This window comes from Sus scrofa, chromosome X, assembly GCF_000003025.6.
Source record: "Sus scrofa isolate TJ Tabasco breed Duroc chromosome X, Sscrofa11.1, whole genome shotgun sequence".
NCBI lineage: Eukaryota > Metazoa > Chordata > Mammalia > Artiodactyla > Suidae > Sus > Sus scrofa.
In genome coordinates, this window is record NC_010461.5 from 5180889 (window position 1) to 5206487 (window position 25599).

The window sequence follows — 25599 nt, forward strand, 5'->3', positions numbered from 1 at the left end:
GATAAGCAGTGAATCCTGCTGTAGAGCACAGGGAACTATGTCTAGTCCCTTATGATGGAGCACGATCATGTGAGAAAAAAGAATGTATATGTGTATGTGTGACTGGGTCACCTTGCTGTACAGCAGAAAATTGACAGAACACTGTAAACCAGCTATAATGGAAAAAATGAAAATCATTATTAAACATTTCTAAAAATTAAACATAAATAAAAAACTAATTTAGAGCAAAAATTTACAGTACAAACCAATGACTGCTTTGAGAGTTTGGGGCACAAGATGGACCTCCAGGAAAGAATGGAGACAGGTCACCGTCTGCGAAATGATAAACTATAAAAAAGCTGCAGATTTCCACACGTGATACCGATCCCTCAGCACCAAGGCCAACCCACCCAGACTTCAGAACAGCCAGGCATTTCATCTGCAAAACGTGGGGGAGGGTGTGTTCAGCTACTCTTTCCTCGCATCAGCCGCGTGGCCTGACCCTGACTTTTGCAGCTGACTCCTGAAATGATACTGAGAAGATAATTGGCTTCTGCTTTTCTTTTCCAAATGATGTGTCTGTCTTGTGGGTTTTTTGTTTTGTTTTGTTTTGCCATTTGCAGCAACATGGATGGAACGATAGACTCTCATACTTAGTGAAGTAAGTCAGAAAGAGAAAGACAAATACCATATGATATCACTTATATCTGGAATCTAACATACAGCACAAGTGAACCTTTCCACAGAAAAGAAACCCGCGGACTTGGTGAACAGACTTGTGGTTGCCAAGGGAGAGGGGGAGGGAGTGGGATGGACTGGGAGTCTGGGTTAAGAGATGCAAACTATTGCCTTTGGAATGGATAAGCAGTGAATCCTGCTGTAGAGCACAGGGAACTATGTCTAGTCCCTTATGATGGAGCACGATCATGTGAGAAAAAAGAATGTATATGTGTATGTGTGACTGGGTCACCTTGCTGTACAGCAGAAAATTGACAGAACACTGTAAACCAGCTATAATGGAAAAAATGAAAATCATTATTAAAGCATTTCTAAAAATTACGGTTCAGCTACTCTTTCCATTTCGACATCAGGCAGTGGCTGACCACCGTGACTTTTTGCCAGGGGTCTGACTCTCTGACGTCGCGCCGACAGCAGATCCACAGACCACCTGCCCACCTTCCGTCTTTTTCCAGTAGACCTTCGCTTGCAGTTGGTTGTCTTGGAGACGGAGCTCCCATTTCCAGGAGGCTCGTGGGCCGTCGTCTCTGAAAGGGAGGCTGGATTGGCGTCACCCTTTTCCTTGTTTTCCCAAGTTGTTGCTCTACAATAAAGCACAAGAGGCTAAGTGACGGGTTAAAAGCACTGATGCGACCTGAGAGGGATCCCAGTGTGACTTTCACGCTGCTGTTCGCTCATAGTTGAGTGCCTACGTTTTAGAGGAAACTGTAACGCACCTACAGATTCCTTCATGTTCAAGCGGATGGCACCTCCGCCTTCATCATACGCTGGAATCACTACCTAAAATATATTTGTGCTGTATTACACGTCACCCCCTGAATTTAAGTGGGTGAGCAACATCCATTCCATGAGGATGCAGGTTCGAAAGATGCAGAGCTTGAAAGATGCTCTGATTTTAGTAAGAGGTGGAAACAGTCTTTCTCAAAGGAGATTTTTTTTGCGTTTGTGAGGGGTCAGCAAAGGAAAACGGAATGCCCCAGAAGAGAAGGGGCATCGGATGTGTACTCCGCATGGGGCCAGCCTCCACATCGTCCTTCTGGTGGATCAGATTAGAAGAATGGATACTTACATTACTTGGTACCTATATTTTAGTTTACGTCAAATGAGTGGACAACGGAGACACCTTGCTTAGGCCTAAGGGTTCTGCACCCAAACCCAGTGTGTATGGGGGGTTCCCCACACCCCCAATTCTCAGACCCCCGTGGGGTGTCCTACAGTCCAATTCTGACACTGGCTACTTGCAGATAACATCAGAGCCCACAGGTAAGGGCTCAGTCTTCTACGACTTGCCCCCTTCAGATGTGAGTCCCAAGTCCAGGTCAGCTGTGTCTTCTGATGACCTGCTAGAGAGCAGAGGTTCCAGGATCCTCTCTTCAGATGCAATGAATGTGCCAGTGCGGCTCACAGGACTCAGGGAAATACTGTACTGATTAGATTACCTCTTTATTATATAAGAATAAAACTCAGCAAACTAAATGTCCATTGACAGGTGAATGGACCAAAAAGATGTGGTGCATTATACATATATCATACAATACTAATCAGTCATAAAAGAATGAAATGATGCCAGCTGCACAAAGTGGATGCACCGAGAGACTGTCATAGTAAGTCAGAGAGAGAAAGACAAACACCCTATGATATCACTAACATGTGGAATCTAAAAATAATAATAATAATAATACAAATGGGCTTATTTACAAAGCAGAAAGAGAATCACAGACCTAGAAAATAAACTAGTGGCTACCAAAGGGGGAAGGGGGGACAGACAGATGAGGAGATTGAGATTAACACATATACACAACTGTACATAAAAGAGGTAATAGGAGTTCCCATCGTGACTCAGTGGTTCACGAATCTGACTAACATCCATGAGGATGCAGGTTCGACCCCTGGCCTTGCTCAGTGGGTGAAGGATCCAGCATTGCCCTAAGCTGTGGTGTATGTCACAGAGGTGGCTCCGATCCTGTGGGGCTGTGGCTGTGGCGTAGGCCGGCAGCCACAGCTCCAATTTGACCCCCCAGCCTGGGAACCTCCATATGCCGCGGGTGCAGCCCTAAAAAGCAAATAAATAAATAATAAAGAGATAATAAGGACACACTGTGTATCACAGGGAACTGTATTCAATATCTTATAATAACCTATAATAGAGAAGAATTTGAAACAGTTTCTATGAATATATAACTGAATCACTCTGATGTACATCTGAAACTAACACAACAGTATCAACTGCACATCCATTAAAAACAAGTTCACAAAAAAAGGATTGTTCTAAGGATGATGACCTGTAAACAGAGAAAAACTCATATAGAAATGTTCCCGCCAATATTGCTTGTCGTGGAAGCTCATATTTAACTCACGGAAACAAGGACATCTGTCTTCAAAGGTAATAATGCCTAAATGTAAAATCTGATTTAGGTATATGAAAAATGGAAGGTAAAAAAAAAGAAAGAAAGAAAGGGAAGGATAGACGTCAGGAAGAGCCAGATGTTCCAGATGCAGACGCGTGTGAAGGGCTGGAGCTTCCCACTCGGAGCACAGCACTCCCTCAGCACATGTTCCCCAACCCGGACGCTCTCAGAACCCTGTCCTCTTGCATTTTTTCAGAGGCTTCGTCACACAAGCATGACTGATTAAATTCCTAGCCCCCTGGACAACTGAACTCAATCTTCAGCCCCTCCCTCTTCCTCAGGGGTGGGGGCAGGAAGGAGAAACTGAAAGTTGCAATGTTCCAATCCCAGCTCGGTTCTTCCAGTGATCACCCCCTCCTTAGGTGCTTTCCCCAAATCACCACATTCACATAAAAAGACACCTTTATCGTTCTTGTCACTTAGGACATTTCAAGGGTTTAGGGAGTTCTGGGCCAGGAATGCGCCAAGACCAAATACATCTGCTTATACATCACAATTATCAAAGGCTATTACTTTATGAGTCACAGTCTGCAGACACCAGCACCACAAGCTTGGAGCCTGGAGGACACAGGTGGGACACACAGAAAACTCACAGGACTTTGCTCCAAAACGTATCCCTCTCCTGGCACCACCATGAGGTTACAGAATCCTGCTGCCTACACCTAAAGTTTGGGGGGTTTCGGTTTTATTGTTTTTGGCCTTGTTCATAGCAAGTGGAAGTTCCAAGGCCAGGGAGCAAACCTGCACCACAGCAGTGACCAGAGCCACAGCAGTGACAATGCTGGGTCCTTAACCCATGGAGCCACCAGGGAACTCCTAAAGTTGATGTTATTATTTTTAAAGAATTAAAGGTTTAAGATTTTCACAAGCCCATTTATGCTTCTAATTCCTTTAATAATCTGTGATGTTAAGAATTTGCCAGTGGGTAACCATGAGAGTTTAGAAAACTATGTTTAAGTTCTTTGTGAATTCTGTTTTTCTTTTATACCCTATGTAACATTCCATTTTTCATTCTACATGGATATGTATACATATATATACACATACATATATATGTATATATACACATATATATTATACACACACACACCATATACCATCTAAAGCTTGAAAGTTTGTTGCTTCACTGATGAATCTGGCACAGACATGCATGGATGGGCCACATGCAAAGGATGGAGAAGTTACGCTTCAGTCCTGGGAAGCTGTCCCTGACGCTGCCCTCCCCTCTCACCAGGAAACAGAACTAGAATGAAAATCATTCCTTCACATTCCGGAAAGGTGGGAGGTCTGATGTATACTCTTTAATAGTCCTGAAAGTGGAGAGAACTGAATGACGAGGCCCTTTCTCCAAAGGCCAAAATTGTGATTAACCTTCCAGATTGAGAGATTCTGGGTATTTCCTCTCAACTCTAGGTTTTATTTTGGAGAGCTGGAAGAAGAGTCCAGTTGCATGAGGCAAGTACATAAAACAGTTGGAAATATTCCTCCTGCCTCCAAAAAAGCACATAACATTTCCATTAAAGAGAGTATTATGTCTTTCCTCCTTAGGGGACCCTTTTATATAACGCTATGAGCATGCAGCCTTTGCTTGCATAGAAATATTTATCATTACACCACCTAGTAGCCTGGAGACCTGGAAAAATATAATTCAGAGAAGTAATTTATATGCTGACATTTACTACTCTCCTCCCCATAAAATATAATTTCCCTTGCTTACACTATAAAGTTGTAATTATTCTTTACTTCTAGTTGGTGCATGATGAAATACACAGTGTTCTTGCAGAAGTTATATACTAGTGTTTATGAGATTATACATCAGCATTGGGTTATAAATAACATCCTGACAGGTACTCAGCTACATCCTGCATAATCCTTTGTAAAGCCAGTCTCTTCTGTAAGCTACCCTGACACCCAAACAATATGTATATGACAGGTACTTCATGAGGTTACTTCTTCTGAATTCACGTATCAGCAATCAGTTAAGCCTAGAATAAAGTGCCCTTGGTAGGATAACCCGTCCTACCTCCTTATTGGCCAGGTAACATGTTATCTAAATTTTAAAAGATGACTAGAAAGTGACCTTAGCCCTCAGCATCAATGTCTCCAATGAAGAGGAGTTGGGCCAGGTTGTAGGTAAGAGTGGGAATAGCTGTCTGACCTGGTCTCACAGGTATTTCTGAGCAATGCAATGGACTGTGTTGGCGCGTCTGCAGCTGATGGCTGCTGTGAGCCTGCGGGTGGATGATGCGTGTTCTCTGACCTAGATGACATCCTGGTTCCGCATATGTCCTTGTCAAGGTGAGGAGGGAAGGTCTACCCGACACAGTGGAATCTCCCACATGCACAGGGAAGGAGGCGTCCACCTGAGACTGCACAGGACAGGGGGATAACACAGGCGAGGGGCAGATGTGTTTGTATCTGACGGGACCCATGTGGTCCCTCAAAGGGAGGAGTTCAGACTTGAGGACACAATATGGATTCAAGTGAGAGAGAAAGGTGTGTGATCATACTTGAGGAGAGAAAAGGCCAGGTAAAGAGAATCTCAACAATCAGGGGGCAATCCAAATAGAGTAGGAGGAGCTAGAGCTCAGCTCCTTCCACAGATACATCGAAAGTACATCTACACGTGATACGATCCTCACAAAGCATCTACTGGAAGCTGGCAGAAGACCTCAGACTTCTGAAAGGGCAAGAAAAGCCTCCACATAACTGGGTAGGACAAAAGAAAAAACACAAGAGAAAGGAATCCAGACAGGACCTGTGCCCCAAGGTGGGGAGCTGTGAAGGAAGAAAGGTTCCCGCACCCTGGGAAGTCCCCTCACTGGTGGGCAGATCAGCCAGGATGGAGGGGGAGCTGCCGAGCCTTGGAGGAGAGCACAGCAACTGATTGGCAGCAGCCAGAACACAGGGAGACCTGCACAGTCAGTACCACTGCCTGGTGCTCCCCACGGTGCATGTGGGGACTGGATTCTGAAGCTCAAGCTTCAGAGGACAGATCCAGGGAGAGGACGGGGATTGGCTGCATGGAGACAGCCTGAAAGGCGCTGCCGTGTGGAGTGGCCACAAATGAGCGTGTACACCAAAGAAGCCTAGAGCAGCCAGAGATGAAAGGTGCCATCGTTAGGGAAGTGGGCAAAGGTACAAACTGCCATTGCAGCCCCTTCCCCTGCACACTCCCAGGCAACAGGATACTGCCTACATCAGCTCTAGGAGTGTTCAGGAGCTACCCTTACAGACTTTAGGAGCAGCTGCAAGTGACAACTACCAGCCTCATGGGCTGGTGGTTGCAATCAGGAGCCACTGCCCTTCCAGGCTTTGGGAAAATGTGAGCCACCACTGCTGCCCTCACAGGCTCTAGGAGCAGCTACAAGCTGCCTCCACTGCCATCATGGGCCTGGGAGCAGACACCAGCTGCTGCATCTGCACACCCCCTATCAAGGGGATAATGGACAGCACACACTGAGGACAGAGGCAGCAGGCATCCAAACCAAAAAAAAAAAAAAAAAAAAAAAAAGCCCTCACACCCCAAAAATTAAACTCATGCTAGCCCCACAGAGGCACTCCCACATATAAATAAACCTCCAAGACCACGTAGACAATTATTTCTCTGAAACTCACAGAGTAAGAGAAATATAAGTACAGTAAAGAAGCAGAGGAATTGCTCCCAGTTAAAAGACCAAGAGTATTCCCCTGAAGGAAAAAAACAATGAAACAGACCTCTTCAGTCTACCCGGTATCATGTTTAAAAATAAGGTAATAAAAATACTCAAGAAATTAAGAAAGCCTATCAACAGAAATGCAGAGTACTATAAAAAGGAAATAGAAACTATAAGGAGGAGCCAAGAAAAATTAGGAAACTCATTTCCCAAGATGAAAGCTGAGCTAACAGAAGAATGAATAATGCAGAGGAACGAATAAGTGACCTGGAAAATAGAATAATGGAAATCATCCAATAAGGACAGGAGGCAGAAAGCCAAATTGGGGAAAAAAAAAAAAACAGAATAAAAAGCAATATAATAGATCTATGGTATAATATAAAGCATGCCTTTTTATGTGTTATAGGGATTCCAGAAGGAAAAGAGAGAAAAAGGTACTGAAAATGTATTTGAAGAAATTATGAAAACATCCCAAACATAAAGAAGGAATGAGATATCTGGATACATAAAGTACAGAGGGTCCCAAACAAGATGAACCAACACATAATAAAAACAGCAAAAGTGAAAGATAAAGAGATGATTCTAAAGGCAGCAAGAGAAAAACAGAGTTAATTACAAGGGAGCCCCATAAGGCTCTCAGCTGATTTCTCTACACAAACTTTGCAGGCCAGAAGGGAGAGGCAAGATATATTCAAAGTTCTGAAAGGGAAAAATCTGCAGCCTAGAATCTAACCACAAGATAATCATTTAGAATAGGAGGAAAAATGATTTATCGATAAGCAAAAACTGAAAGAATAGGAGTTCCCGTCGTGGCTCAGTGATTAACAAATCCAACTAGGAACCATGAGGTTGCGGGTTTGATCCCTGGCCTTGCTCAGTGGGTTAAGGATCCGGCGTTGCCATGAGCTGTGGTGTAGGCTGCAGACGAAGCTCGAATCCCTCATTGCTGTGGCTCTGGTGTAGGCTGGTGGCTACAGCTCCGATTGGACCCCTAGCCTGGGAACCTCCATATGCTGTGGGAGCGGCCCAAGAAATGGCAAAAAGACAGAAAAATAAAATAAAATAAAATAATACAGCAGTACTAAACCTTTCCTAAAAGAAATACTGAAAGGCCTCCTCTAAAGAGAAAAGAAGCAGGAGTTCCCATTGTGGCATAGAGGATACAAAACCGACTAGTATCCATGAGGATGCGGGTTTAATCCCTGGCCTCAGTCAGTGGGTCAAGGATCCGGCATTGCCATGAACAGTGGTGCAGGTTGCAGACTCAGCTTGGATCTGGTGTTGCTGAGGCCGTGGTGTAGGCCAGCAGCTGCAGCTCTGATTCAACCCCTAGCCTAGGAACTTCCATATGATGCTGGTGGGGCCCTAAAAAGCAAAAATACATACATACATACACACATACATACATGCATAAGTGAGAAAAGAAGATCTAGGAAGGAAGGAAGAAATGCCAACTGGAAAAGTCATCACTTACATAAGCCAGTATACAGATCATAAAGGAAATAAAACCTATTTGTAAAAGCGACAATAAACAAGGGAAAGCAAGAGGATTCACATGAAGATGAATAATGGTCATCCAAATCATAAAATGTGGGGAAGGAGAGTAAGAAAATATGGACTTTGTTAAGACAGTGTTTGAACCTATATGACTATTACTCTAAAGCAAATTTTAGATATAGGAAGGGGTTAACATAGTTGAAAAACATACCAACTACAAATAAAAAACAAACATCAGATTCACACAAAAAAAAACCAAAAAGAACACAAGCATCAAACAAAAGGAAATCATCCAACTGCAAAAAGGAAAAGGAACAAAGAAGAAATATACAATCAGCTGGAAAATAAAGTTTAAAATGGTGATAAATACATACATATCTATAATTACCTTGAATGTCAATGGACTGAATGCACCAATCAAAAGTCAGAAAGTGGCAGACTGGATAAAAAAACAAGAGCCTACAATATGCTGCCTCTAAGAAACTCACCTTGGGACAAAGAACACATATAGATTGAAAGTGAGGGAATGGACAAACATATTTCATGCAAATGGAAATGACAAAGTGGGAGTCACAATGTAGACCTTAAAACAAAGGGCATAAAGAAAGATACTAATTAGTGATAACAGAAATAATACAAGAAGAGGATTTTACACTCGTCAACATATATGCACCTAATATAAAAGCACCCAAATACACAAAACAAATGCTAACAGACATCAAGAGAAAAACTGATGGGAATAAAATAATATTCCCATAAAGGAGACTCACATAAATGGACAAATCTTCTAGACAGAAAATCAGTAAGGTAATAAAGATGCTAAGTGATACAACAGAATATTTAGACTTAATCAATATTTTCAGGAAATTACATCCCCAAACCAAGAATACACATTCTTATCAAGTTTACGTGGAACAGTCTCTACAACTGACCACGTACTAGGGCACAAAACCATAACACATTTAGGAGTACAGAAATTATTTCAAACATCTTCTCTGACCACAATAGCATGAAACTAGAAATCAACCTCAGGAAGAGAAATGAGGGGAAAAAAAAAAAGTCTATATGGAGACTAAAAACATCTACTAAAAAACCAATAGGTTGATGATGAAATCATAGAGGAAATTAAAAAATACTCTGAGACAAAAGACAGTGAAAACATAACCATACAAAATCTCTGGGATGCAGCTCAAGCACTACTTTTGCATCTAAGATAGAGGACTTCCTCAAAAATCAAGAAAAATCTCAAATAAACAATCTAACCTAACACTAAAAAGAATTAAGAAAAATAAAACCTGAAGTTAGCAGAAGAAAGGAAATAATAAAGATCAGAGAGAAAATCAATAAAATAGAGATTTATAGAACAATTGAAAAAAATGAAAGAACCAAGGGCTGGTTCTTTGAAAGGGAAAGCAAAATTGACAAACCTCTGGCCATGGCCACCAAGAAGAAGAGAGTGAGAACCCAAATAAACAAAATAAGAAATGAAAAAGGAGACATAATAATCAATATGGCAAAATAAAAAAAAGAATACTATGAACAATTATATTCCAAAAAATTTGGCAACCTCAAGAGACAGAAGAGTGTCTAGAAATGTACAGCTCACCAAAACTGAAGTAAGAAGAAATGAACAATTTGAACAGACTCATCAATAGAACTGAAATAGAATCTGTAATTTAAAAACTCCCTACAGACCAAAGGCCAGGACTGGATGGTTTCAGAGGCAAATTCTACCAAAAATACAAAGAACTTACACCAATCCTTCTGAAACTCTTCAAAAAAAAAAAAAAAAAAAAAACTGAAGAGAAGGAAACAATCCCAAAGGTAATCTATGAATCAATGAAGCCACATCACCCTCATACGAAAACTATACAAAGATACCACCAAAACAGAAAATTACAGGCCAATATCTTTGAGAAAAGATGCAAAAATTTTCAACAAAATTTTGGCAAACCAAATCCAACAACACATTAAAAAAAGATCATACACCCCGACCAAGTGGGATTTATCCCAAGTTCACAAGGATGGTTCAATATACACAAATCAATCAATGTGATATACCACATTAACAAAAGAAAAGACAAAAACCACAAGATCATCTCAATAGATGCAGAAAAAGCATTTGATGAAATCCAACATCGATTTATGATAAAAACTCTTACCAAAGTGGGTATAGAGGAAACATACCTTAACATAATAAAAGTCATTTATGACAAACCCACAGCCAATATAATACTCAATGGGAAAAAGCTGAAAGCCTTCCCACTAAAATCTGGAAGAAGACAAGGATGCCCACTCTTACCACTTCTATTCGGCATAGTACTGGAGGTCCTAGCCACAGCAATCAGACAAAGAGAAAAAAAAAAAAGAGAGAGAGAGAAAGGAAGTAAAAGGTATCCAACTTGGAAGGGAAGAGGTAAAATTGTCACTATTTGCAGATGACATGATAATCTACACAGCAAACCCCAAAGAATCCATGCCAAATTATTAAAACTGATAAATGAGTCCAGCAAAGTAGTAAGATACAAAATTAACATATAGAAATCTGTTGCATATCTTTACACTAACAATGAAACATCAGAAATATAAAGTAACAAAACAATCCTGTTTAAAATTCCACTGGAAAAAAAAAAAACCCACCTAGGTTTAAACTTAACCCAAGGGTGAAAGACTTATATGCTGAAAAGTGTAAAACATTGATAAAGGAACTTGAAGATGATTCAACAAAATGCAAAGATATTGCACGTTCTTGGATGGGAAGAATTAGTATTATCAAAATGTCCATACTACTCAAAAGAAGTCTATATATTTAATATGATCCTATTAAAATACCCATCATATTTTTCATAGAACTAGAACAAATAATCCTAAACTTTATATGGATCCACCAAAGATCCAGAATTGCCAAAGCAGTCATTTGGAAAAAGAACAAAGCTGGAGGCATAACCTTTCCAGACTTCAGACTATCTTACAAAGCTACAGCAATCAAAACAGTGTGGTACTGGCACAAAAAGAGACATATAGATCAATGGAACAGGATAGAAAGCCCAGATGTAAACCCACATACCTCCAGTCAATTAATCTTTGACAAAGGAGGCAAGAATAAACAAGGGAGAAAAGACAGTCTCTTCAGCAAGTGGTACTAGGAAGGTTGGACAACTGCATGTAAACCGATGAAGTACATCCTCGCACCATGCAGAAGAATAAATGCAAAGTGGCTTAAAGACTTAACCATGACATGATATCACAAAACTCCTAGAAGAAATCATAGGCAAAACATTCTCTGACATAAATTGTATCCAAGTTTTCTTAGGTCAGTCTCCCAAGGTAATAGAATAAAAATAATAAACAAATGTGACCTAATCAAATTTAACAAGCTTTTGCATAGCAAAGCAAACCATAAACAAAACAAATCAACCTACAGAAAGGAAGACGATATTTGCAAGTGATGTAGCAGACAGAGGGTTAATATTCAAACTATACAAACAGTTCATACAAATCAACAACAAAAAAAACAAACAACCCAACTGAAAAATAGTCAGAGGACCTAAATATACCTTTCTCTGAAGAAGACATACAGATGACCAACAGGCACATGAATAGATGCTCAACATCACTAATTATTTAAGAGAAATGCAAATCAAAACTACAATCACCTCACACAGGTCAGAAGAGCCATCATCAAAAAGTCTACAAATAACAAATGCTGGAGAGGGTGTGGAAAAAAAGAGAACCCTCCTACACTGTTAGTGGGAATGTAAGTTGGTATAACCACTATGGAACACAGTATAGAGGTTTCTCAGAGACCTGAAAGTTACCATTACGATCCAGCACTCCGGCTCCTGGGTATATATCCAGGGAATACTCTTAATTTGAAGATATACATGCACCTCTATGTTCACAGCAGCACTATTCACAACAGCCAAGACATGGAAACAACCAAAATGTCTATCAATAGATCAATGGATATAAAAGATGTGGTATGTATGTATGTGTGTATATATATATATATCTCCTACTCGGCCATAAAAAGGAATGAAGTAATGCCATCCATAGTAACATGGATGCAATTAGAGATTATCATACTAAGTGAAGTAAGTCAGAAAGAGAAAGACATATACCATAGGACATCACTTATATGTGGCATCTAAAATATGACACAAATGAAACTATCTATGAAACAGAAACACACTCATGACATAGAGAACAGACTTGTGGTTGCCAAGGAGGAAGGAGCTGAAAGAGGGATGGACGGGGAGGTTAGGGTAAACAGATGCTAGCTATTCTATAGGGATTGGATAACCTACACAGTTCTACTCTATAGCACAGGGAACAATATTCAATCTGCTATGATAAGCCATAATGCAAAAGTATATTTCACAAAAGAATGTATCCATATGTACATCTGAATCACTTTGTTGTGCAGCAGAAATTAATTAACATTGTAAATCAACTATACTTCAATAAAAAGTAATAATTTAAAAAAGGATCTCACTGAGTTTATGATGAGGTTGTGTGGGGACACCCCAGGAAGATGTAGAAAGCCCTAGAGGTGCATAACTGTTCTGTCTGTGGGCTGGACTGTGAGTCGGCTTTAGATGATCTGACTTCGACAACGGCAAGCTGAGGTTGGATTTTTTCCTCTCCTGTTCTTGGTTGTGGGCATAAACACATACGGAATTTTGAGAGTTAACAATCCTGTACCAGTTTCTAAGGGGGAAAGAATGACATTTACTGGAAAAACCAGAAGGAGACTAAAAGGCAAACTTACTTTACACAATAGAGGAATCCCCCAAACCAATAGAAAGAAGAAGCCTCCGAGCAGAAGCGGGAAAACAGTAAAGGATGAGATGTGAGGAGAAGTGAAAAGAAGACTAGGTAACAAATGGAACTTGGAAGGGAGAGAAATCTGCGGTGTGGTTCATACTGTCTAAAGAATGCTTTGACCGCTATCTGAAACCTGGATATTTAAGAAAGCGGCACCACATAATAATTAGCAGATTTGTTTTTAGGAAAAGTGACATTGGCCTGATGCAGGGAAAGCACTGGACCGATCCCACACAGAATCTGAAATCAGACAAAAGGACTTTCTAATGAACTGGATTTCTAGAGAGAAAGGAAAGAGAAGCGTGAAGAGTGACCCCTCGATCTTTGGCTTGAACAAAAGGGGTGAATGATGGAGTCTTTGGGGGCAGGAGAGCCTGGGAGAGGAAGAGATGTGAGGGGAAGTCTGGAGCTTGGTTCTGAGGATGTTACATTTACACTTGATCTTAGCCAAAAGGCCGAGAAGCGATTGAGGATGTTACATTTAAAATGCCCCTTAGCCAGTGGGGCTGCTGCAGTTCAGGGAGTGTCAGGCTGCGAGGTCTCTGTGGGTGGTGGGGACTGCCTCCCCCTCCCCTCCTTCAGTTCCCACCCCTATGCTGAGTCCTCTGCACACCGGATGTTCTGTTCCCACTCTGCACTTGCGCGGGGGGTGATGCCCATGCCTCATGGCCATGGAGCCCCCATTCCTCGGAACCCAGAGGGAATGCTGCCCTCTTGGTTGGTCCTCCCATCTTGGTGGTGTGTCTGCCTCCAGGCTTCCCTACAGCTCTGGGTAATCACTAGGCACAGTCAAGGCAGAGGCTGCAGTGTGTCTAGTGCTGGCAGTAATGTGTGTGTTTGCACATGTATGTGTATATGTACCTATGCATGTAAACACGCACATACACAGTACATACGTACTATATAATGTACACAGTATATAGTCTATGTATAACAGCATGCACATGTTTATACTATAATACACACACTTATATGTATAAATATATATAGTGGAATATAGTAAATATTCCCATCATTAGACACAGCTCATGCATGAATGGGGGATGGCATTTAAAAAAAATCCGTGAAGTTACTAAACACAGAAATGTTTCCATGAGAATGTAGGAAAAAAGGTATACTATACCCAGGTGTATACATAGAAATAACAGGTTTTCCAAATCCATTTACTCACCAAAAGGACTATTTCTCAAATGGGTAGGAAGCTCTGTTTCTAGAACTCTCTCCAAAGCATCGTTTCAGATGCACCTGCTCATTTGGATCCTCTTTGTCTCAGGTGGGAGCAGCTGACTGTGGGCAACCATGGCGTCTGACCTGCAGAGCCAGCCTTGCCCGACCTAAATTCCACCACTTATAACATGGTCCCAGTCTGACTGAGGCCGCCGGCAGTCGGGCATGGAGGGTATGGAGGGGCCCTGCGAGCCTGGGGAGGCAGCATCAGCGGAGACACCCCACAGCCTGTCCCAGGCTCTCCTTTCCTCTGCCTGGCCCCCAGATCCCCAGCCAGGAGCTTCCTCACTGCCTTCTAACCAGTCCCCACTCTGAGCAAAGCGGGGGACCCAGGTAACTCATTTCCCCACTCAGAGGTGAGCATCTTCTAAGACGCTCTGTTTGGCTCAGCTCATGGCAAACAGACTCATTTACAAACACTGGAAATAAAGAAATGGAAACGGGAGTGATTGAGTCACATCCCCCAACGGAGTATTAAGCCTTTTGCAGTACCTGGGACCCCTGGGGAAAACCAATAAAAAAAGGACACGTCACGTTTGCAAGTAGGAAGCAACAGTTTCTAACAATTTAACGGAACGGATCGTCCTTAAAAACAAGGACGCATGTGCTTAAGGACCCTAAAGTTGGAAATAGAAACATCTGTTAGAATGAGACATGTCCTCTTAAATGTCCATTAATGACACCAAAATATTGCATATAATATAGATAAAAATCATAAGATACAATCAAAAGTAAACACTGAGCACAAATGTTCAGACGGCAGAGCAGCACTCTTGGTGCAATGAAGCTTTTCCATGTCAAGACGCCACATACGAGACGCACTCACTCTGAGAGGCGCTGTGATCTGACGCCAGGTGGGGAAAAGGGCTTCCGGAGAAGGCGCGGAAGGGCACTTACTGTTGTGGGCGGCGTGTGTGGACGTGAACTGGAGGGACACCTTGGCGCTCTTGAGGCGCGTCTGGCCCCAGTACGCGATGGCCTGCAGCTCCACCGTGTACTCGCAGTTGGGCAGCAGCCGCTCCAGCGTCACGGAGTTCTGAGACTGCAAGTGCAGGGAACACACGCAGAGCCCGTTACAGACCTTCCTGCCCCTCGGCGTCCCTGCAGACCTCCCGGGCCCTCGCGAGGCAGCCCAGCTCCGCCCCATGGCACATGGAGATTCCCAGGCCAGGAACCCAATCCCAGCCGTAGTTGCGGCAAAGCCGGATCCTTAACCCATGGATTGCACCAGGCCGGGGACTGAACCCTCCAGGCCGCAGAGACCACACCAGATCTTAACCCACTGCACCATAGCAGGAAATCCCCACCCTCCCTAAGATCACAAGTCTTCCTACACTGTTAGCAGCTGAAAATGCAGTTTTCCTGCAGATCAAAATTAATGTCACAGACAGGCCCAAACCCTTGTCTTGAAACTGTGTTCTAATCCAGTTATTGGATGCTCTCTGGGAGCCGGGAAATGAATAATTCTGCCCCACCCCTTTCTAGATACCACCTTACAGAGCAAAGAGCTGTTTATAACAAACTAAACAGAGGCTTGTGTTAGCACGTGGCTGAAAAAAATCACGCATTGGCATTCATCATATTTCTCTGATATTTATACTAAATCTTCTGTGAGTAAATTTCCACCACAAAGTCATTAGAAAAATCGACCTGACAAAATGCTTAGAGTTTTCATTTTTTTAAATTGGCTTGCAGGTTTAATAATAGAGTAAAATCTGTTACAAGAATTTAGGATTGGATTTCCTCCCATGGCTCAGTGGAAACGAATCCGACTAGTATCCATGAGGACACAGGTTTGATCCCTGGCCTCCCTTAGTCGGTTAAGGATCCGGTGTTGCCGTGAGCTGTGGTGTAGGTTGCAGACGCAGCTGGGATCCCGCATTGCCGTGGCTGTGGTGTAGGCTGGCAGCTACAGATACGATTCAACCCCTAGCCTGGAAACCTCCATATGCCACAGGTGCAGCCCCAAAAAAACAAAAAACAAACAAAAAAATTAGGGCTAAGAGAAATAAGTTGCTGTCTTAGAATTTAAAACATTTGTCAAAATACAGTGCCTGTGACAGAAAGTGGCTCCGAAGGTAAAGAAAGTCTTGTCTATAAATATGGTCTGATTGGTGGTATTAATGTTTGTGATGGAAAAAATGTGTCCATCGTTACCACGACACCACACAGCAGGCGGTGAGCAGCAGTGCTTTCCAGCAGCAAGCCCTTGGGCTCATGCCCGCGTGTGCCACCCTCAAGGTGTCACCGCCTGAAGAGGTCACACATGGAATCACGGAAGCACATCCCCTGTGTAAGTGCCACAGTGACCTGTCTGCATGCTCAGCATCCCTTTGGGTCCTTTCAGGGAGCGCACGTGACCTTCATGGGCATTTCCGGACGCCAACACTCACTCCCTGTCAGTGAGCAGGTGGCATCATTACAGGATTGGGGCTTCTAAGGGGTTAGTTCTCAGGACTCAGCTGTCGTCCATCACCCACTCTGGAAGGTGAGGACTGCGTTTCCAGCAGTGGGGCTGAGAGCAGCGCCCAGCCACACACTCCATGGCATCACCACGAACGTGTGCATGTTGGTGGACTTTTTTTATTGTGCCTAGAGCCTGTCTATGAACGACCGATGCCTGATTTCTTTCTATATGGCTTCTTGGAGGTTTGCCTATCAGTCTTCCTCAACGATTACCTTCAACCAAGTAAAACAAAATTCACTTTTGAAAGAGCAGTTCCTTGAAAATGCCCACTCCTCTTAAGTGACCACGGATATTAGGGTGGAATCCGAGGAAATGAAAAGACGTTGATCCCCGAGCAGAAAATCTCATGCTTTCTCGTGTTCTTCTGTAATTTCCAATTTCTAATCCGAATTCTCAGTGGGTCAGATTTTAATCTTTAATGGCTGACATGACCTACAGCCTGGATCTAAAAATATACGTCACTCATACGAGAGTGACCCAGGATTCGGGCTATTCTGGGCCTATTAACGATTATAATTCAATTTGCCGTTCATTTTTATCTAATTGACATATACCAGAAATGAACTGCACACTTCCCGATTAATCCTCGATGCTGTTTCATTATTAATGGCATGGGGGGGGCAGGGGCAGCATTTTATCACATCACGTGTTGCTTTCCATCCCTGGGAGTTTGCAGCTTTATCTCTTTCAGCCCTTTCTAGGAGATAAGCACACGTTACCAATTGTCAGTTGTTGCGAAGTCCTTCAAGATAAAATCTGGCACTGTCAGAAGGTTTCTTATAAGTAAGACCAAAAATAGAAGCCCACATAAATATAAGTGACAGGAACTTGTGGCAACATGGTTTATCATTCGGAATGGCAAGGATATTGGAAATTTCAGTGCAAAAAACACACACAGAGGGAACTCTATCTAGTCACTTGTGATGGAACATGATGGAGGATAATTTGAGGAAAAGAATGTATATATATATATATATATATATATATATATATATATATATATATATATGTATGCCTGGGTCACTTTGCTGTACAGCAGAAATGGACAGACCATTGTAACTCAACTATAATAGGACAAGTAAAAATCTTTTAAAAAGTCTTACTATCCTTTTAAAGCAGTTTCCAACATGTATTTACTTATGGAATTGACCTTTATAAATCAGGGGGAAAGGTGTGTAAGTTTTATGACAACATAAAGGACTGTGTCCTCAAAGGACCCGAACGACTCCTTTTTATGCATTAAGAGCTTCATATGATGCAAAATGTTCACTGTTATGGAAATTTCATTGCATAAAATGGGTCAGCGCAGATTTTATTTCTTGGCATCTGGAGAACAAGCCATTCCAAGTTCTTTTTATCAATCCCAAGAATATACTGTCCCATGTGCATTTTCTAAACCGTCTGCTGTCCAGTGATTAGATTACAGATGGGCGCCCCTTGCAACATGCAACAGAAGTGCCACGAGTGTTGGCTCTTTGAGTTAGAAGGATTGCTTAAAAACAAACAACTCAAATGGCAAGGATATTCTGAATTATGTCATTTTCTACGGCTAGACAGGTAAGAGGGAGATGATTTTTGTTCCTTTGATGTGGGGAGTTGTTTGGCCGTTTGGACCTGAGTAGGTCCACAGACACGACGCAGCCGTTCTCACCTATAATATAAAAGGCAAACAGGTGGCACCGTTCTCTGTTTCCTGGACTCGCTCAGTCAGAAGGAAGGGACGGACACCTGCCCTTCGTCCATCCCTCCTCTCAGCTCAGCAGAGCCCACTCGCAGACCAGGTGCTCGGGGTGAGGCACCTGTGAGAGGTCAGCCCGCCTCAATGGCACTTACCCCCTCCGTGGTCTTCCTCCTCTTCTTCTTCGTCGGCACGAGTGACTTGCTGCTGACCGTCCAGCTCCAGAACACCTTGTAGTGATGCACGGGATGTCTGGTTCCTCGGGCAGGTCCCAAACCATCGTCACACTCACGCTCCCATCGCTGTTTACGGTGGAGTTTGCGAGCCGGAGGTTGGCTGGGGCCGGTGGTGCGGCTGGATCTGAAATCCCAAGAGAAAGCTCCAGCACCAGGTCGGACCACAAAAGCATCACCTCTGTACAGGAAGGACCACGGGGTCGACGCAGGAAGACGACCCTTTATAGGTACAAGAGCTGGGAACAAGCACTAAGGAAGATGCCCTTTTGAAGCCTCAAGCTGAAATACAGTCTACAAAATTGTGAGACAAATATGTCAGGCCCTATCGGTTGTCTCAGCATTTCCATAGCACTGCAAACCTACCAAATTTTCAGGGGGCCCAAACTGATAAATTTCTGTAAAATACAGCCAAATTCCATTTAGGGTGGTTGACAGTAAATAGGTCAGCAAAGTCAAAAAGCTTTTGAAAATTCTGAGAAGAAAAAGAGAGACCCGCTCATAAAAGTACCTGCTTTTATCTGAGTGGCTTTGGAGCTTTGGATCTTTGCATCAAATGTTAAGAGCAGGAGTTCCCGCTGTGGTACAGTGGGTTAAGAATCTGACTGCAGCAGCTCGGGTCACTGAGGAGGCACAGGTTCGATCCCTGGCCCAACGCATTGGGTTAAAGAATCCAGCGTTATCACAGCTGCGGTGTAGGCTGCAGCTGTGGCTTGGATTCCATCCCTGGCCCAGGAACATCCATAGTGGCCGTGGGTACAAGTTAAAAAAAAAGTTAAGAGCCACACAGAGACAACAGCCAAAGCAAACCATTTTTAAAAATCCACATTACAAACTGGATGAGAGACGGATAACATTTTTATAGTTTCACCATTTCTAGTTTGTCACATGACACACCCCTTTCGCCTGTTGAGAGAGACAAAGTCCTGGATGATTCCTCTACGCATGTCCACTTGAAATATATATACGAAGAAGTCTGAGGATGCGTGAAGCTGACGGTCGGACCCTCATTTTTGGCCACACCTGTGACCAAGTATAGATGCCACTCACCACACATGATCTACAGATGATTTAATTTCAAGACACCTGCCCAGGAAACTAATTCTAAGTATAATGCCAACTGCATCAAAGGGGCAAAGAAGATGTATGTAACGCGACATAAATGAAGAAGACTGGGGAACAAAATACCCATGTTTTGACGCTCAGGACCATTTGTGTTTTTAGAATGATGGAAACATGAATCGTTTTTAAAAATCTGTTGCTTTTCTGTAAGATATATAAGTTCTGGAGGTTTGGTGGGTTGCTTAATCTTTTTTTCATGATAATGACTTTTTTTAATCTTTTATTTGTGTATATATTTTTTCTACTGTACAGCAATGGTGACTCAGTTACACATACATGTATACATTCTTTTTTCTCATATTACATGTTCTATCATAATAGACAGAATTTCCAGTGCTACACACTGTAGTTGCTCTTCTAGGCTAATGGCTCATGCAAAGCATGTTAGGTGGTATTTCTGACCAAGTAGTTCTCAAACAATCGACATCAGGAACCCTTTGGGAACACCCAGGACTTATACTGAGATCTGCTGATGCGGTGAGTCTGGGTAAATATATTTCTGTTAAATATACGTTATAGATTTTATTTTAAATGTTGATATAACTATAGATATTTATGTTTTACGTAAAATATGTATTTTTACGTAAAACATAAAATTGTACAATAGGTGATTTCCGGGTAGAAGTTGAAAAGTCCCGCCCTTGGTGGCAGAAGTAGGAAGTGGAAAGATCACTGGTTCCATGCCAGGAGGAAAGCACTGGCTCCTGTGCTTGCGATACAGGAAGCACAGGCTTCCTGGCTGTGCTGGTTTGGCAGAGCCACCCAGGCAGCCACAGTCTGCTCATCCACACCAATGCCCAGCTCAGACCCTGCTTCTGCCTCCAGCCGGGCTCTCCTCTTGACTCCCTCCTCACCGGATGGTCCTGTGGTCCCTTCTGCCTTCTCCACCTCTCCTCAAGGTCCTTCCCATCCTGGCCTCTCTGTACAGGACAGCACCCAGCCACTGAACGAACTTGAGGGGGCCCCGTGTCATCCGCACCCCCTGTCGAGGGTCTCAGCCAGTCACAGCTTTAAAAAGGGCTTTGTGCTGCTGACTCTCAGTGGTATGTCTGCAATCCAGACTTGGCCTCTGACCTTGGAGTCAAGTGCTGAAGGTCGTCCCATCAGAACCGCTGGGAGGTCTCAGATGCACTTGAAAATGAACGTGTCCAAAAGCAAAGTCCCAATCCTTCCCAGCCCCCGCTTCCCACCGCAGAAGCCCCATCTCAGGAAACGCTGATTCCTCCTTCCAGCTGTTCTTGCCCCAAACTTTGGGACCCTATACTTCTTCTGTTCTCATTCTTTGAGCAAATCCTATTGATCAGTACTTTCAAAATCTATCTGGAATTTCACTGCTTTCCCCAAATAACACCCTGAGCCAAGCTACCATCCTCTCTCCCTGAGCATGGCAGAGCCTTCTAGCCTTTCTTAGTACAACAGCAGTGACTTTAGGACCCAAGCTCTGCATGATCAGCCAGAAGTTCTCCATCCCCCACCGAGCCCCATCCACCTGGAGTCAAAGTGCTAGCAGCCTCCTCAAGTCCTGCCCCCGTCACGATACATAACCCTCAAGCCTTCTTTCCTGTTCCCACCTGATCCTCTGCCCTAGCCACACTGGTTCCCCTGTTATGTCTTAGACACGAAAACCAGGAACTCCTGAGACTTTCCCACAGACTTTGCCCAAACACCTCCTCACAGAGAGTTAATTGCAAGAGCTTCACCTACTGAAGGTCGACCAGATGTCTCCCTAGTCAGACCAGCTTCATGTACTTTCTTCTACCTCCTGTCAAAATCTCACCGTGATTTTCTCCTCATCTGCTATTTTCCAAGGCTCTGATAACCGACTGACTTACTCTTTCCTTAGTTTGCCATCTGCCTCCACTCACGACCATGAAACCTTCGTCCAGAGAGGAGTTTTTATGTGTTTTGCTCACTCCTGTCTCTCCAGCGTTGGGGCCCGTAGCCTGCATGTGGCAAGTGCCCAGTAAACATTTACTGAAGGAAGAGCAGAGTGTGCCTAAATGTTGACTCTACTCTGTAAAGGGACATTTCCGCTGCAGGTTAAAACCCTGTCAGTGGGAAGGGATAAACCATAGATCAGGAAGGGAAGCAAAATCAAAGCAGGGCGATGCCTTGTTTGAAATAAGAGACTCAGAGACTGCCCCTTCCTCTGAGGGGGGATTCAGTCCTTCACCTACAAAGGCTGCTGCAGACCTTTCTGAGACAGAAGCTACTTAGCAAGTGCATCATCACTTCAAAGCAAGAGAAACGTTTAAAATGTGTAAAGATAATCCCAGCCATTCACAGGTTCAATGATGCTGAAATGATGTATGTGAATTTTTCAGATATTCTAGGTTCACAGGAAAAGCTCAAAGTCTCCTCCTTTTCCAAAGAAATTCCAAGTTAAGAAAGTCAACTCGAACTGGCTTTTCGTCATTTCCTTAATCTACCTCATTCACGACATCTTTTCCTGCGGTCCTGGAACAATTTCTCATACCTCAGATGCGATTATAAAAATTCAGGATAACCTCACCTCGTTGGTGAAACATTATGAAACAGGAAACAACATAGTTTCCGAAAACGGCATTAGGAAATAACACTTTCAAATACATGAATTAAAAAATTTGCTTCACATTTTCTCAAAAATAAGGCTCATCTGAATATTCACAGGACCAAGGTGGTACCCTCTAATTACCAAGATGAGAGACCCCCACTCTCTTTTCTCCCCCAAATAATCACTTTTAAATTGGGAGGGCAAGAGTTTTCCTGTTGTGGCTCAGCAGGTTAAGAAGCTGAGTAGAGGAGTTCCTTTCATGGCTCAGCCGTTAATGAACCCGACTAGGAACCATGAGGATGAGGTTCGATCCCTGGCCTTGCTCAGGTGGGTTAAGGATCTGGCGTTGCTGTGAGCTGAGCTGGGGTGTATGTCACAGACGCAGCTCGGATCCTGTGTTGCTGTGGCTGTGGTGTAGGCTGGCAGCTGTAACTCTGATTTGACCCCAGCCTGGGAACATCCATATGCTGCAGCTACTGCCCTAAAAAAGCAAAAAAAAAAAAAAAAAGAAGCAGCCAACTAGTATTCATAAGGACACGAGTCATGGGTTCAATCCTGGCCTCACTCGGGGGGGGGGGGGGCGGCTAAGGATTCGGTGTCCCCACGAACTGTGCTGTAAGTGGCAGAGGCGGCTCAGATCCCGCATTACGGTGGCCGTGGTGCAGGCCAGCAGGTGCAGCTCTGACTTGACCCCTAGCCTGGGACCTTCCATGTGCTGCAGGTGTGGCCTTAAAAAAAAAAAAAAGCTAAATAAATAAATAAATAAATAACGAAGCCCAGAATGAATAGCAGAGATCTGTTTATCGCCCCAATTATCTTCCGCAATCCAGTGATTCATTCATGTACCTAGTCGCAGGAAGACGTCGGGTGAGAGAGTCCATCTCACTTGTTAATCTGAAAGATTTTACTGGGTCCTAACAAATGCCCATATTGCAGCCATTCACTGCCTTGTGCAATGGTTCTCTACATTATGAAATCAAGTATATGCACTTTATCGAAATATTGACAAAATCTTTTCTCTCAGTTTACACATTCGCTTGTATTAAAATTTTGAAATGTCATTGGAAATTTGCATGTGGGAAAAAATTCCATGTATAGAAAGACGGCACATTATGCTAAAGCCCTAAGGGATTCTATGATTTATCTATTTGACCTCTTTTTTTAACTGGTAAGGATGGGGCTGGAGGGGGGGGGGTTGTTTTTTTCTTTTTGTCTTTTTAGCGCTGCACCTGCACCATATGGAGGTCCCAGGCTAGGGGTCGAATTGGAGTGACAGCTGCTGGCCTGCACCAAAGCCACAGCAACGCAGGATCCTAAGCCCACCAAGCGAGGCCAGGGGTCAAACCTGCATCCTCGTAGATACTAGTCGGGTTTCTTATCTCCGCACAGTGACGGGAGCTCCTTAACTGGTTGGGCAGGTAAAGTGACCTGCCTGAGGTCCTTCACATAACTGGCAGCAGAGGCAGGCCTGAGAATGACAACGAGGGCAGCAAGGGGGGTCTGAGGCTCTCACAGGGCACATCTGCCACATCTCTACACCTGTGCCGTGCCATCATCATCAGAACGATGGGCCCCTGTCCCTACGAAAAGTCAGCATGTCCGTGTTGCTGGGAGATGTGCCCATCCTGGTCCAGTGCGGGGAGTGACAGCCTCGTGCTGAACAGGGACAGACAGGGAATACCAGGCTTTGCAGACCAGCGTCTCCACTCTGCCGCTGTAGCTCAAAAGCAGCTGCGGACAACATAGAAACCAAAGCGCATGGCCCCGTGCCAATGAGATGTTATCTCCAGCAACAGGTAGCAGGTCCAATATGGACCACAGGCCACGGACTGCCAACCCCTGACCTAGAGTCCTTGCAAAGCAATGCACCATTTACTTTCTTGAAATGAGACAGAAGCACCGCTTATTTCTGAAGTAATAAGCACATGGTTGTACTTTTTTTTAATAATGATTTACATTTTTTCCATTATAGTTGGTTTACCGTGTCCTGTCCATTGCTACCGTAAAGCACAGTGACCCAGTCACACAAACACGTATACATTCTTTTTCTCACGTTATCCTCCATCATGTGCCATCATAAGTGACTGGATATAGTTCCCTGTGCTACACAGCAGGATCTCATTGCTTATCCATTCCAAAGGCAATAGTTTGCATCTATGAACCCCAGACTCCCAGTCCATCCCCCTCTCTCCCCCTCCCCCTAGGCAGCCACAAGTCTATTCTCCAAGTCCATGCATTTCTTTTCTGTGGAAAGGTTCATTTGTGTCGTATATGAGAGTCCGGATATAAGTGATATCATATGGTATTTGTCTTTCTCTTTCTGACTTCCTGTACTTTGGTTTTCAAACATTGGCATTTTGTTCCCATTTTGCAGATGAGGAAACTGAGGAGCAGAGAGTTTAACTCACTAGTTCAAGAGTGTTGAGGGAGAGGGTCAGAGTCATATCGCAGGACCAGAGCCTCCCTCCCTCCCCACTCCCCCGAGCATTACTCTCACATCTCACTTCTCTTTCCCCTTCGGCCACGCCCTCTTCACAGCCTTCCCAATTATCTGCAGAAACGCATCTCAGAAAGCACAAAGCAAACAGTGCTTCAAAGGTAAATGAAATAGCAAGGCCATATTAGCTCCCTTTACACAGTTTCCGGGGCAAGATATAGTCAATACATAGCATGAATATCCAACTTCAGCACTGGAGAAAAATAGTTCCTTTTGTTAATGATCATTAACATGTGCTTTTAGCAAAAAAAAAAAAAAAAAAAAAAAAAAAAGATGGAACATTTGGGTTTCAGGAAGGTACATTTATGGTTTCCTCTCTGAACCTTTTGTGGTTGATGCTGCAACTGACAACGTAACAGGTGTAATGGAACAACTTTGTGCCTAGGATGGGCAAAGAGCCAATACAGTCGCTTCACACCCCTGGAGGAATGCACATCTGTTGTCACACGGACCTGAGACCTCATGGGCAAGGAGCCTTCCACCTGTCCTGGGAGAAAGCTCATCACTTACTGGGAGGCAGGTTCCTCCTGGTTTCCAGAAGGCACTGCTGGCTAACTACACAGACCCAGCCCCACGTGTGAGGGGGTTAGTGGAGGGGCGGATGAATGGAGACAAAGTGAGACCTTTAGATGCTCAGACAGAGCGAAGTAAGTCAGAGAAAGGTAAATTTCACGATATCACTCATACATGAAATCTAAAGCAATGACACAAATAATCTATCTCTAAAACAGAAGCAG

The 25599-nt window shown here is 43.5% G+C and overlaps 1 protein-coding gene and 1 long non-coding RNA gene across 2 annotated transcripts in view; one reads left to right on the top strand and one right to left on the bottom strand.

The window, feature by feature from the left end:
* Window positions 1-25599, top strand: part of LOC102166211 — a 597641-nt gene that overhangs the window by 557315 nt on the left and 14727 nt on the right. The window lies entirely within an intron of this gene.
* Window positions 1-25599, bottom strand: part of ANOS1 (anosmin 1) — a 200198-nt gene that overhangs the window by 17251 nt on the left and 157348 nt on the right. Inside the window, 5 exon segments of the mRNA XM_001925070.5 lie at window positions 1156-1205; window positions 1207-1300; window positions 15230-15374; window positions 18633-18727; window positions 18730-18837. Coding sequence (XP_001925105.3) covers window positions 1156-1205; window positions 1207-1300; window positions 15230-15374; window positions 18633-18727; window positions 18730-18837 — 492 coding nt within the window.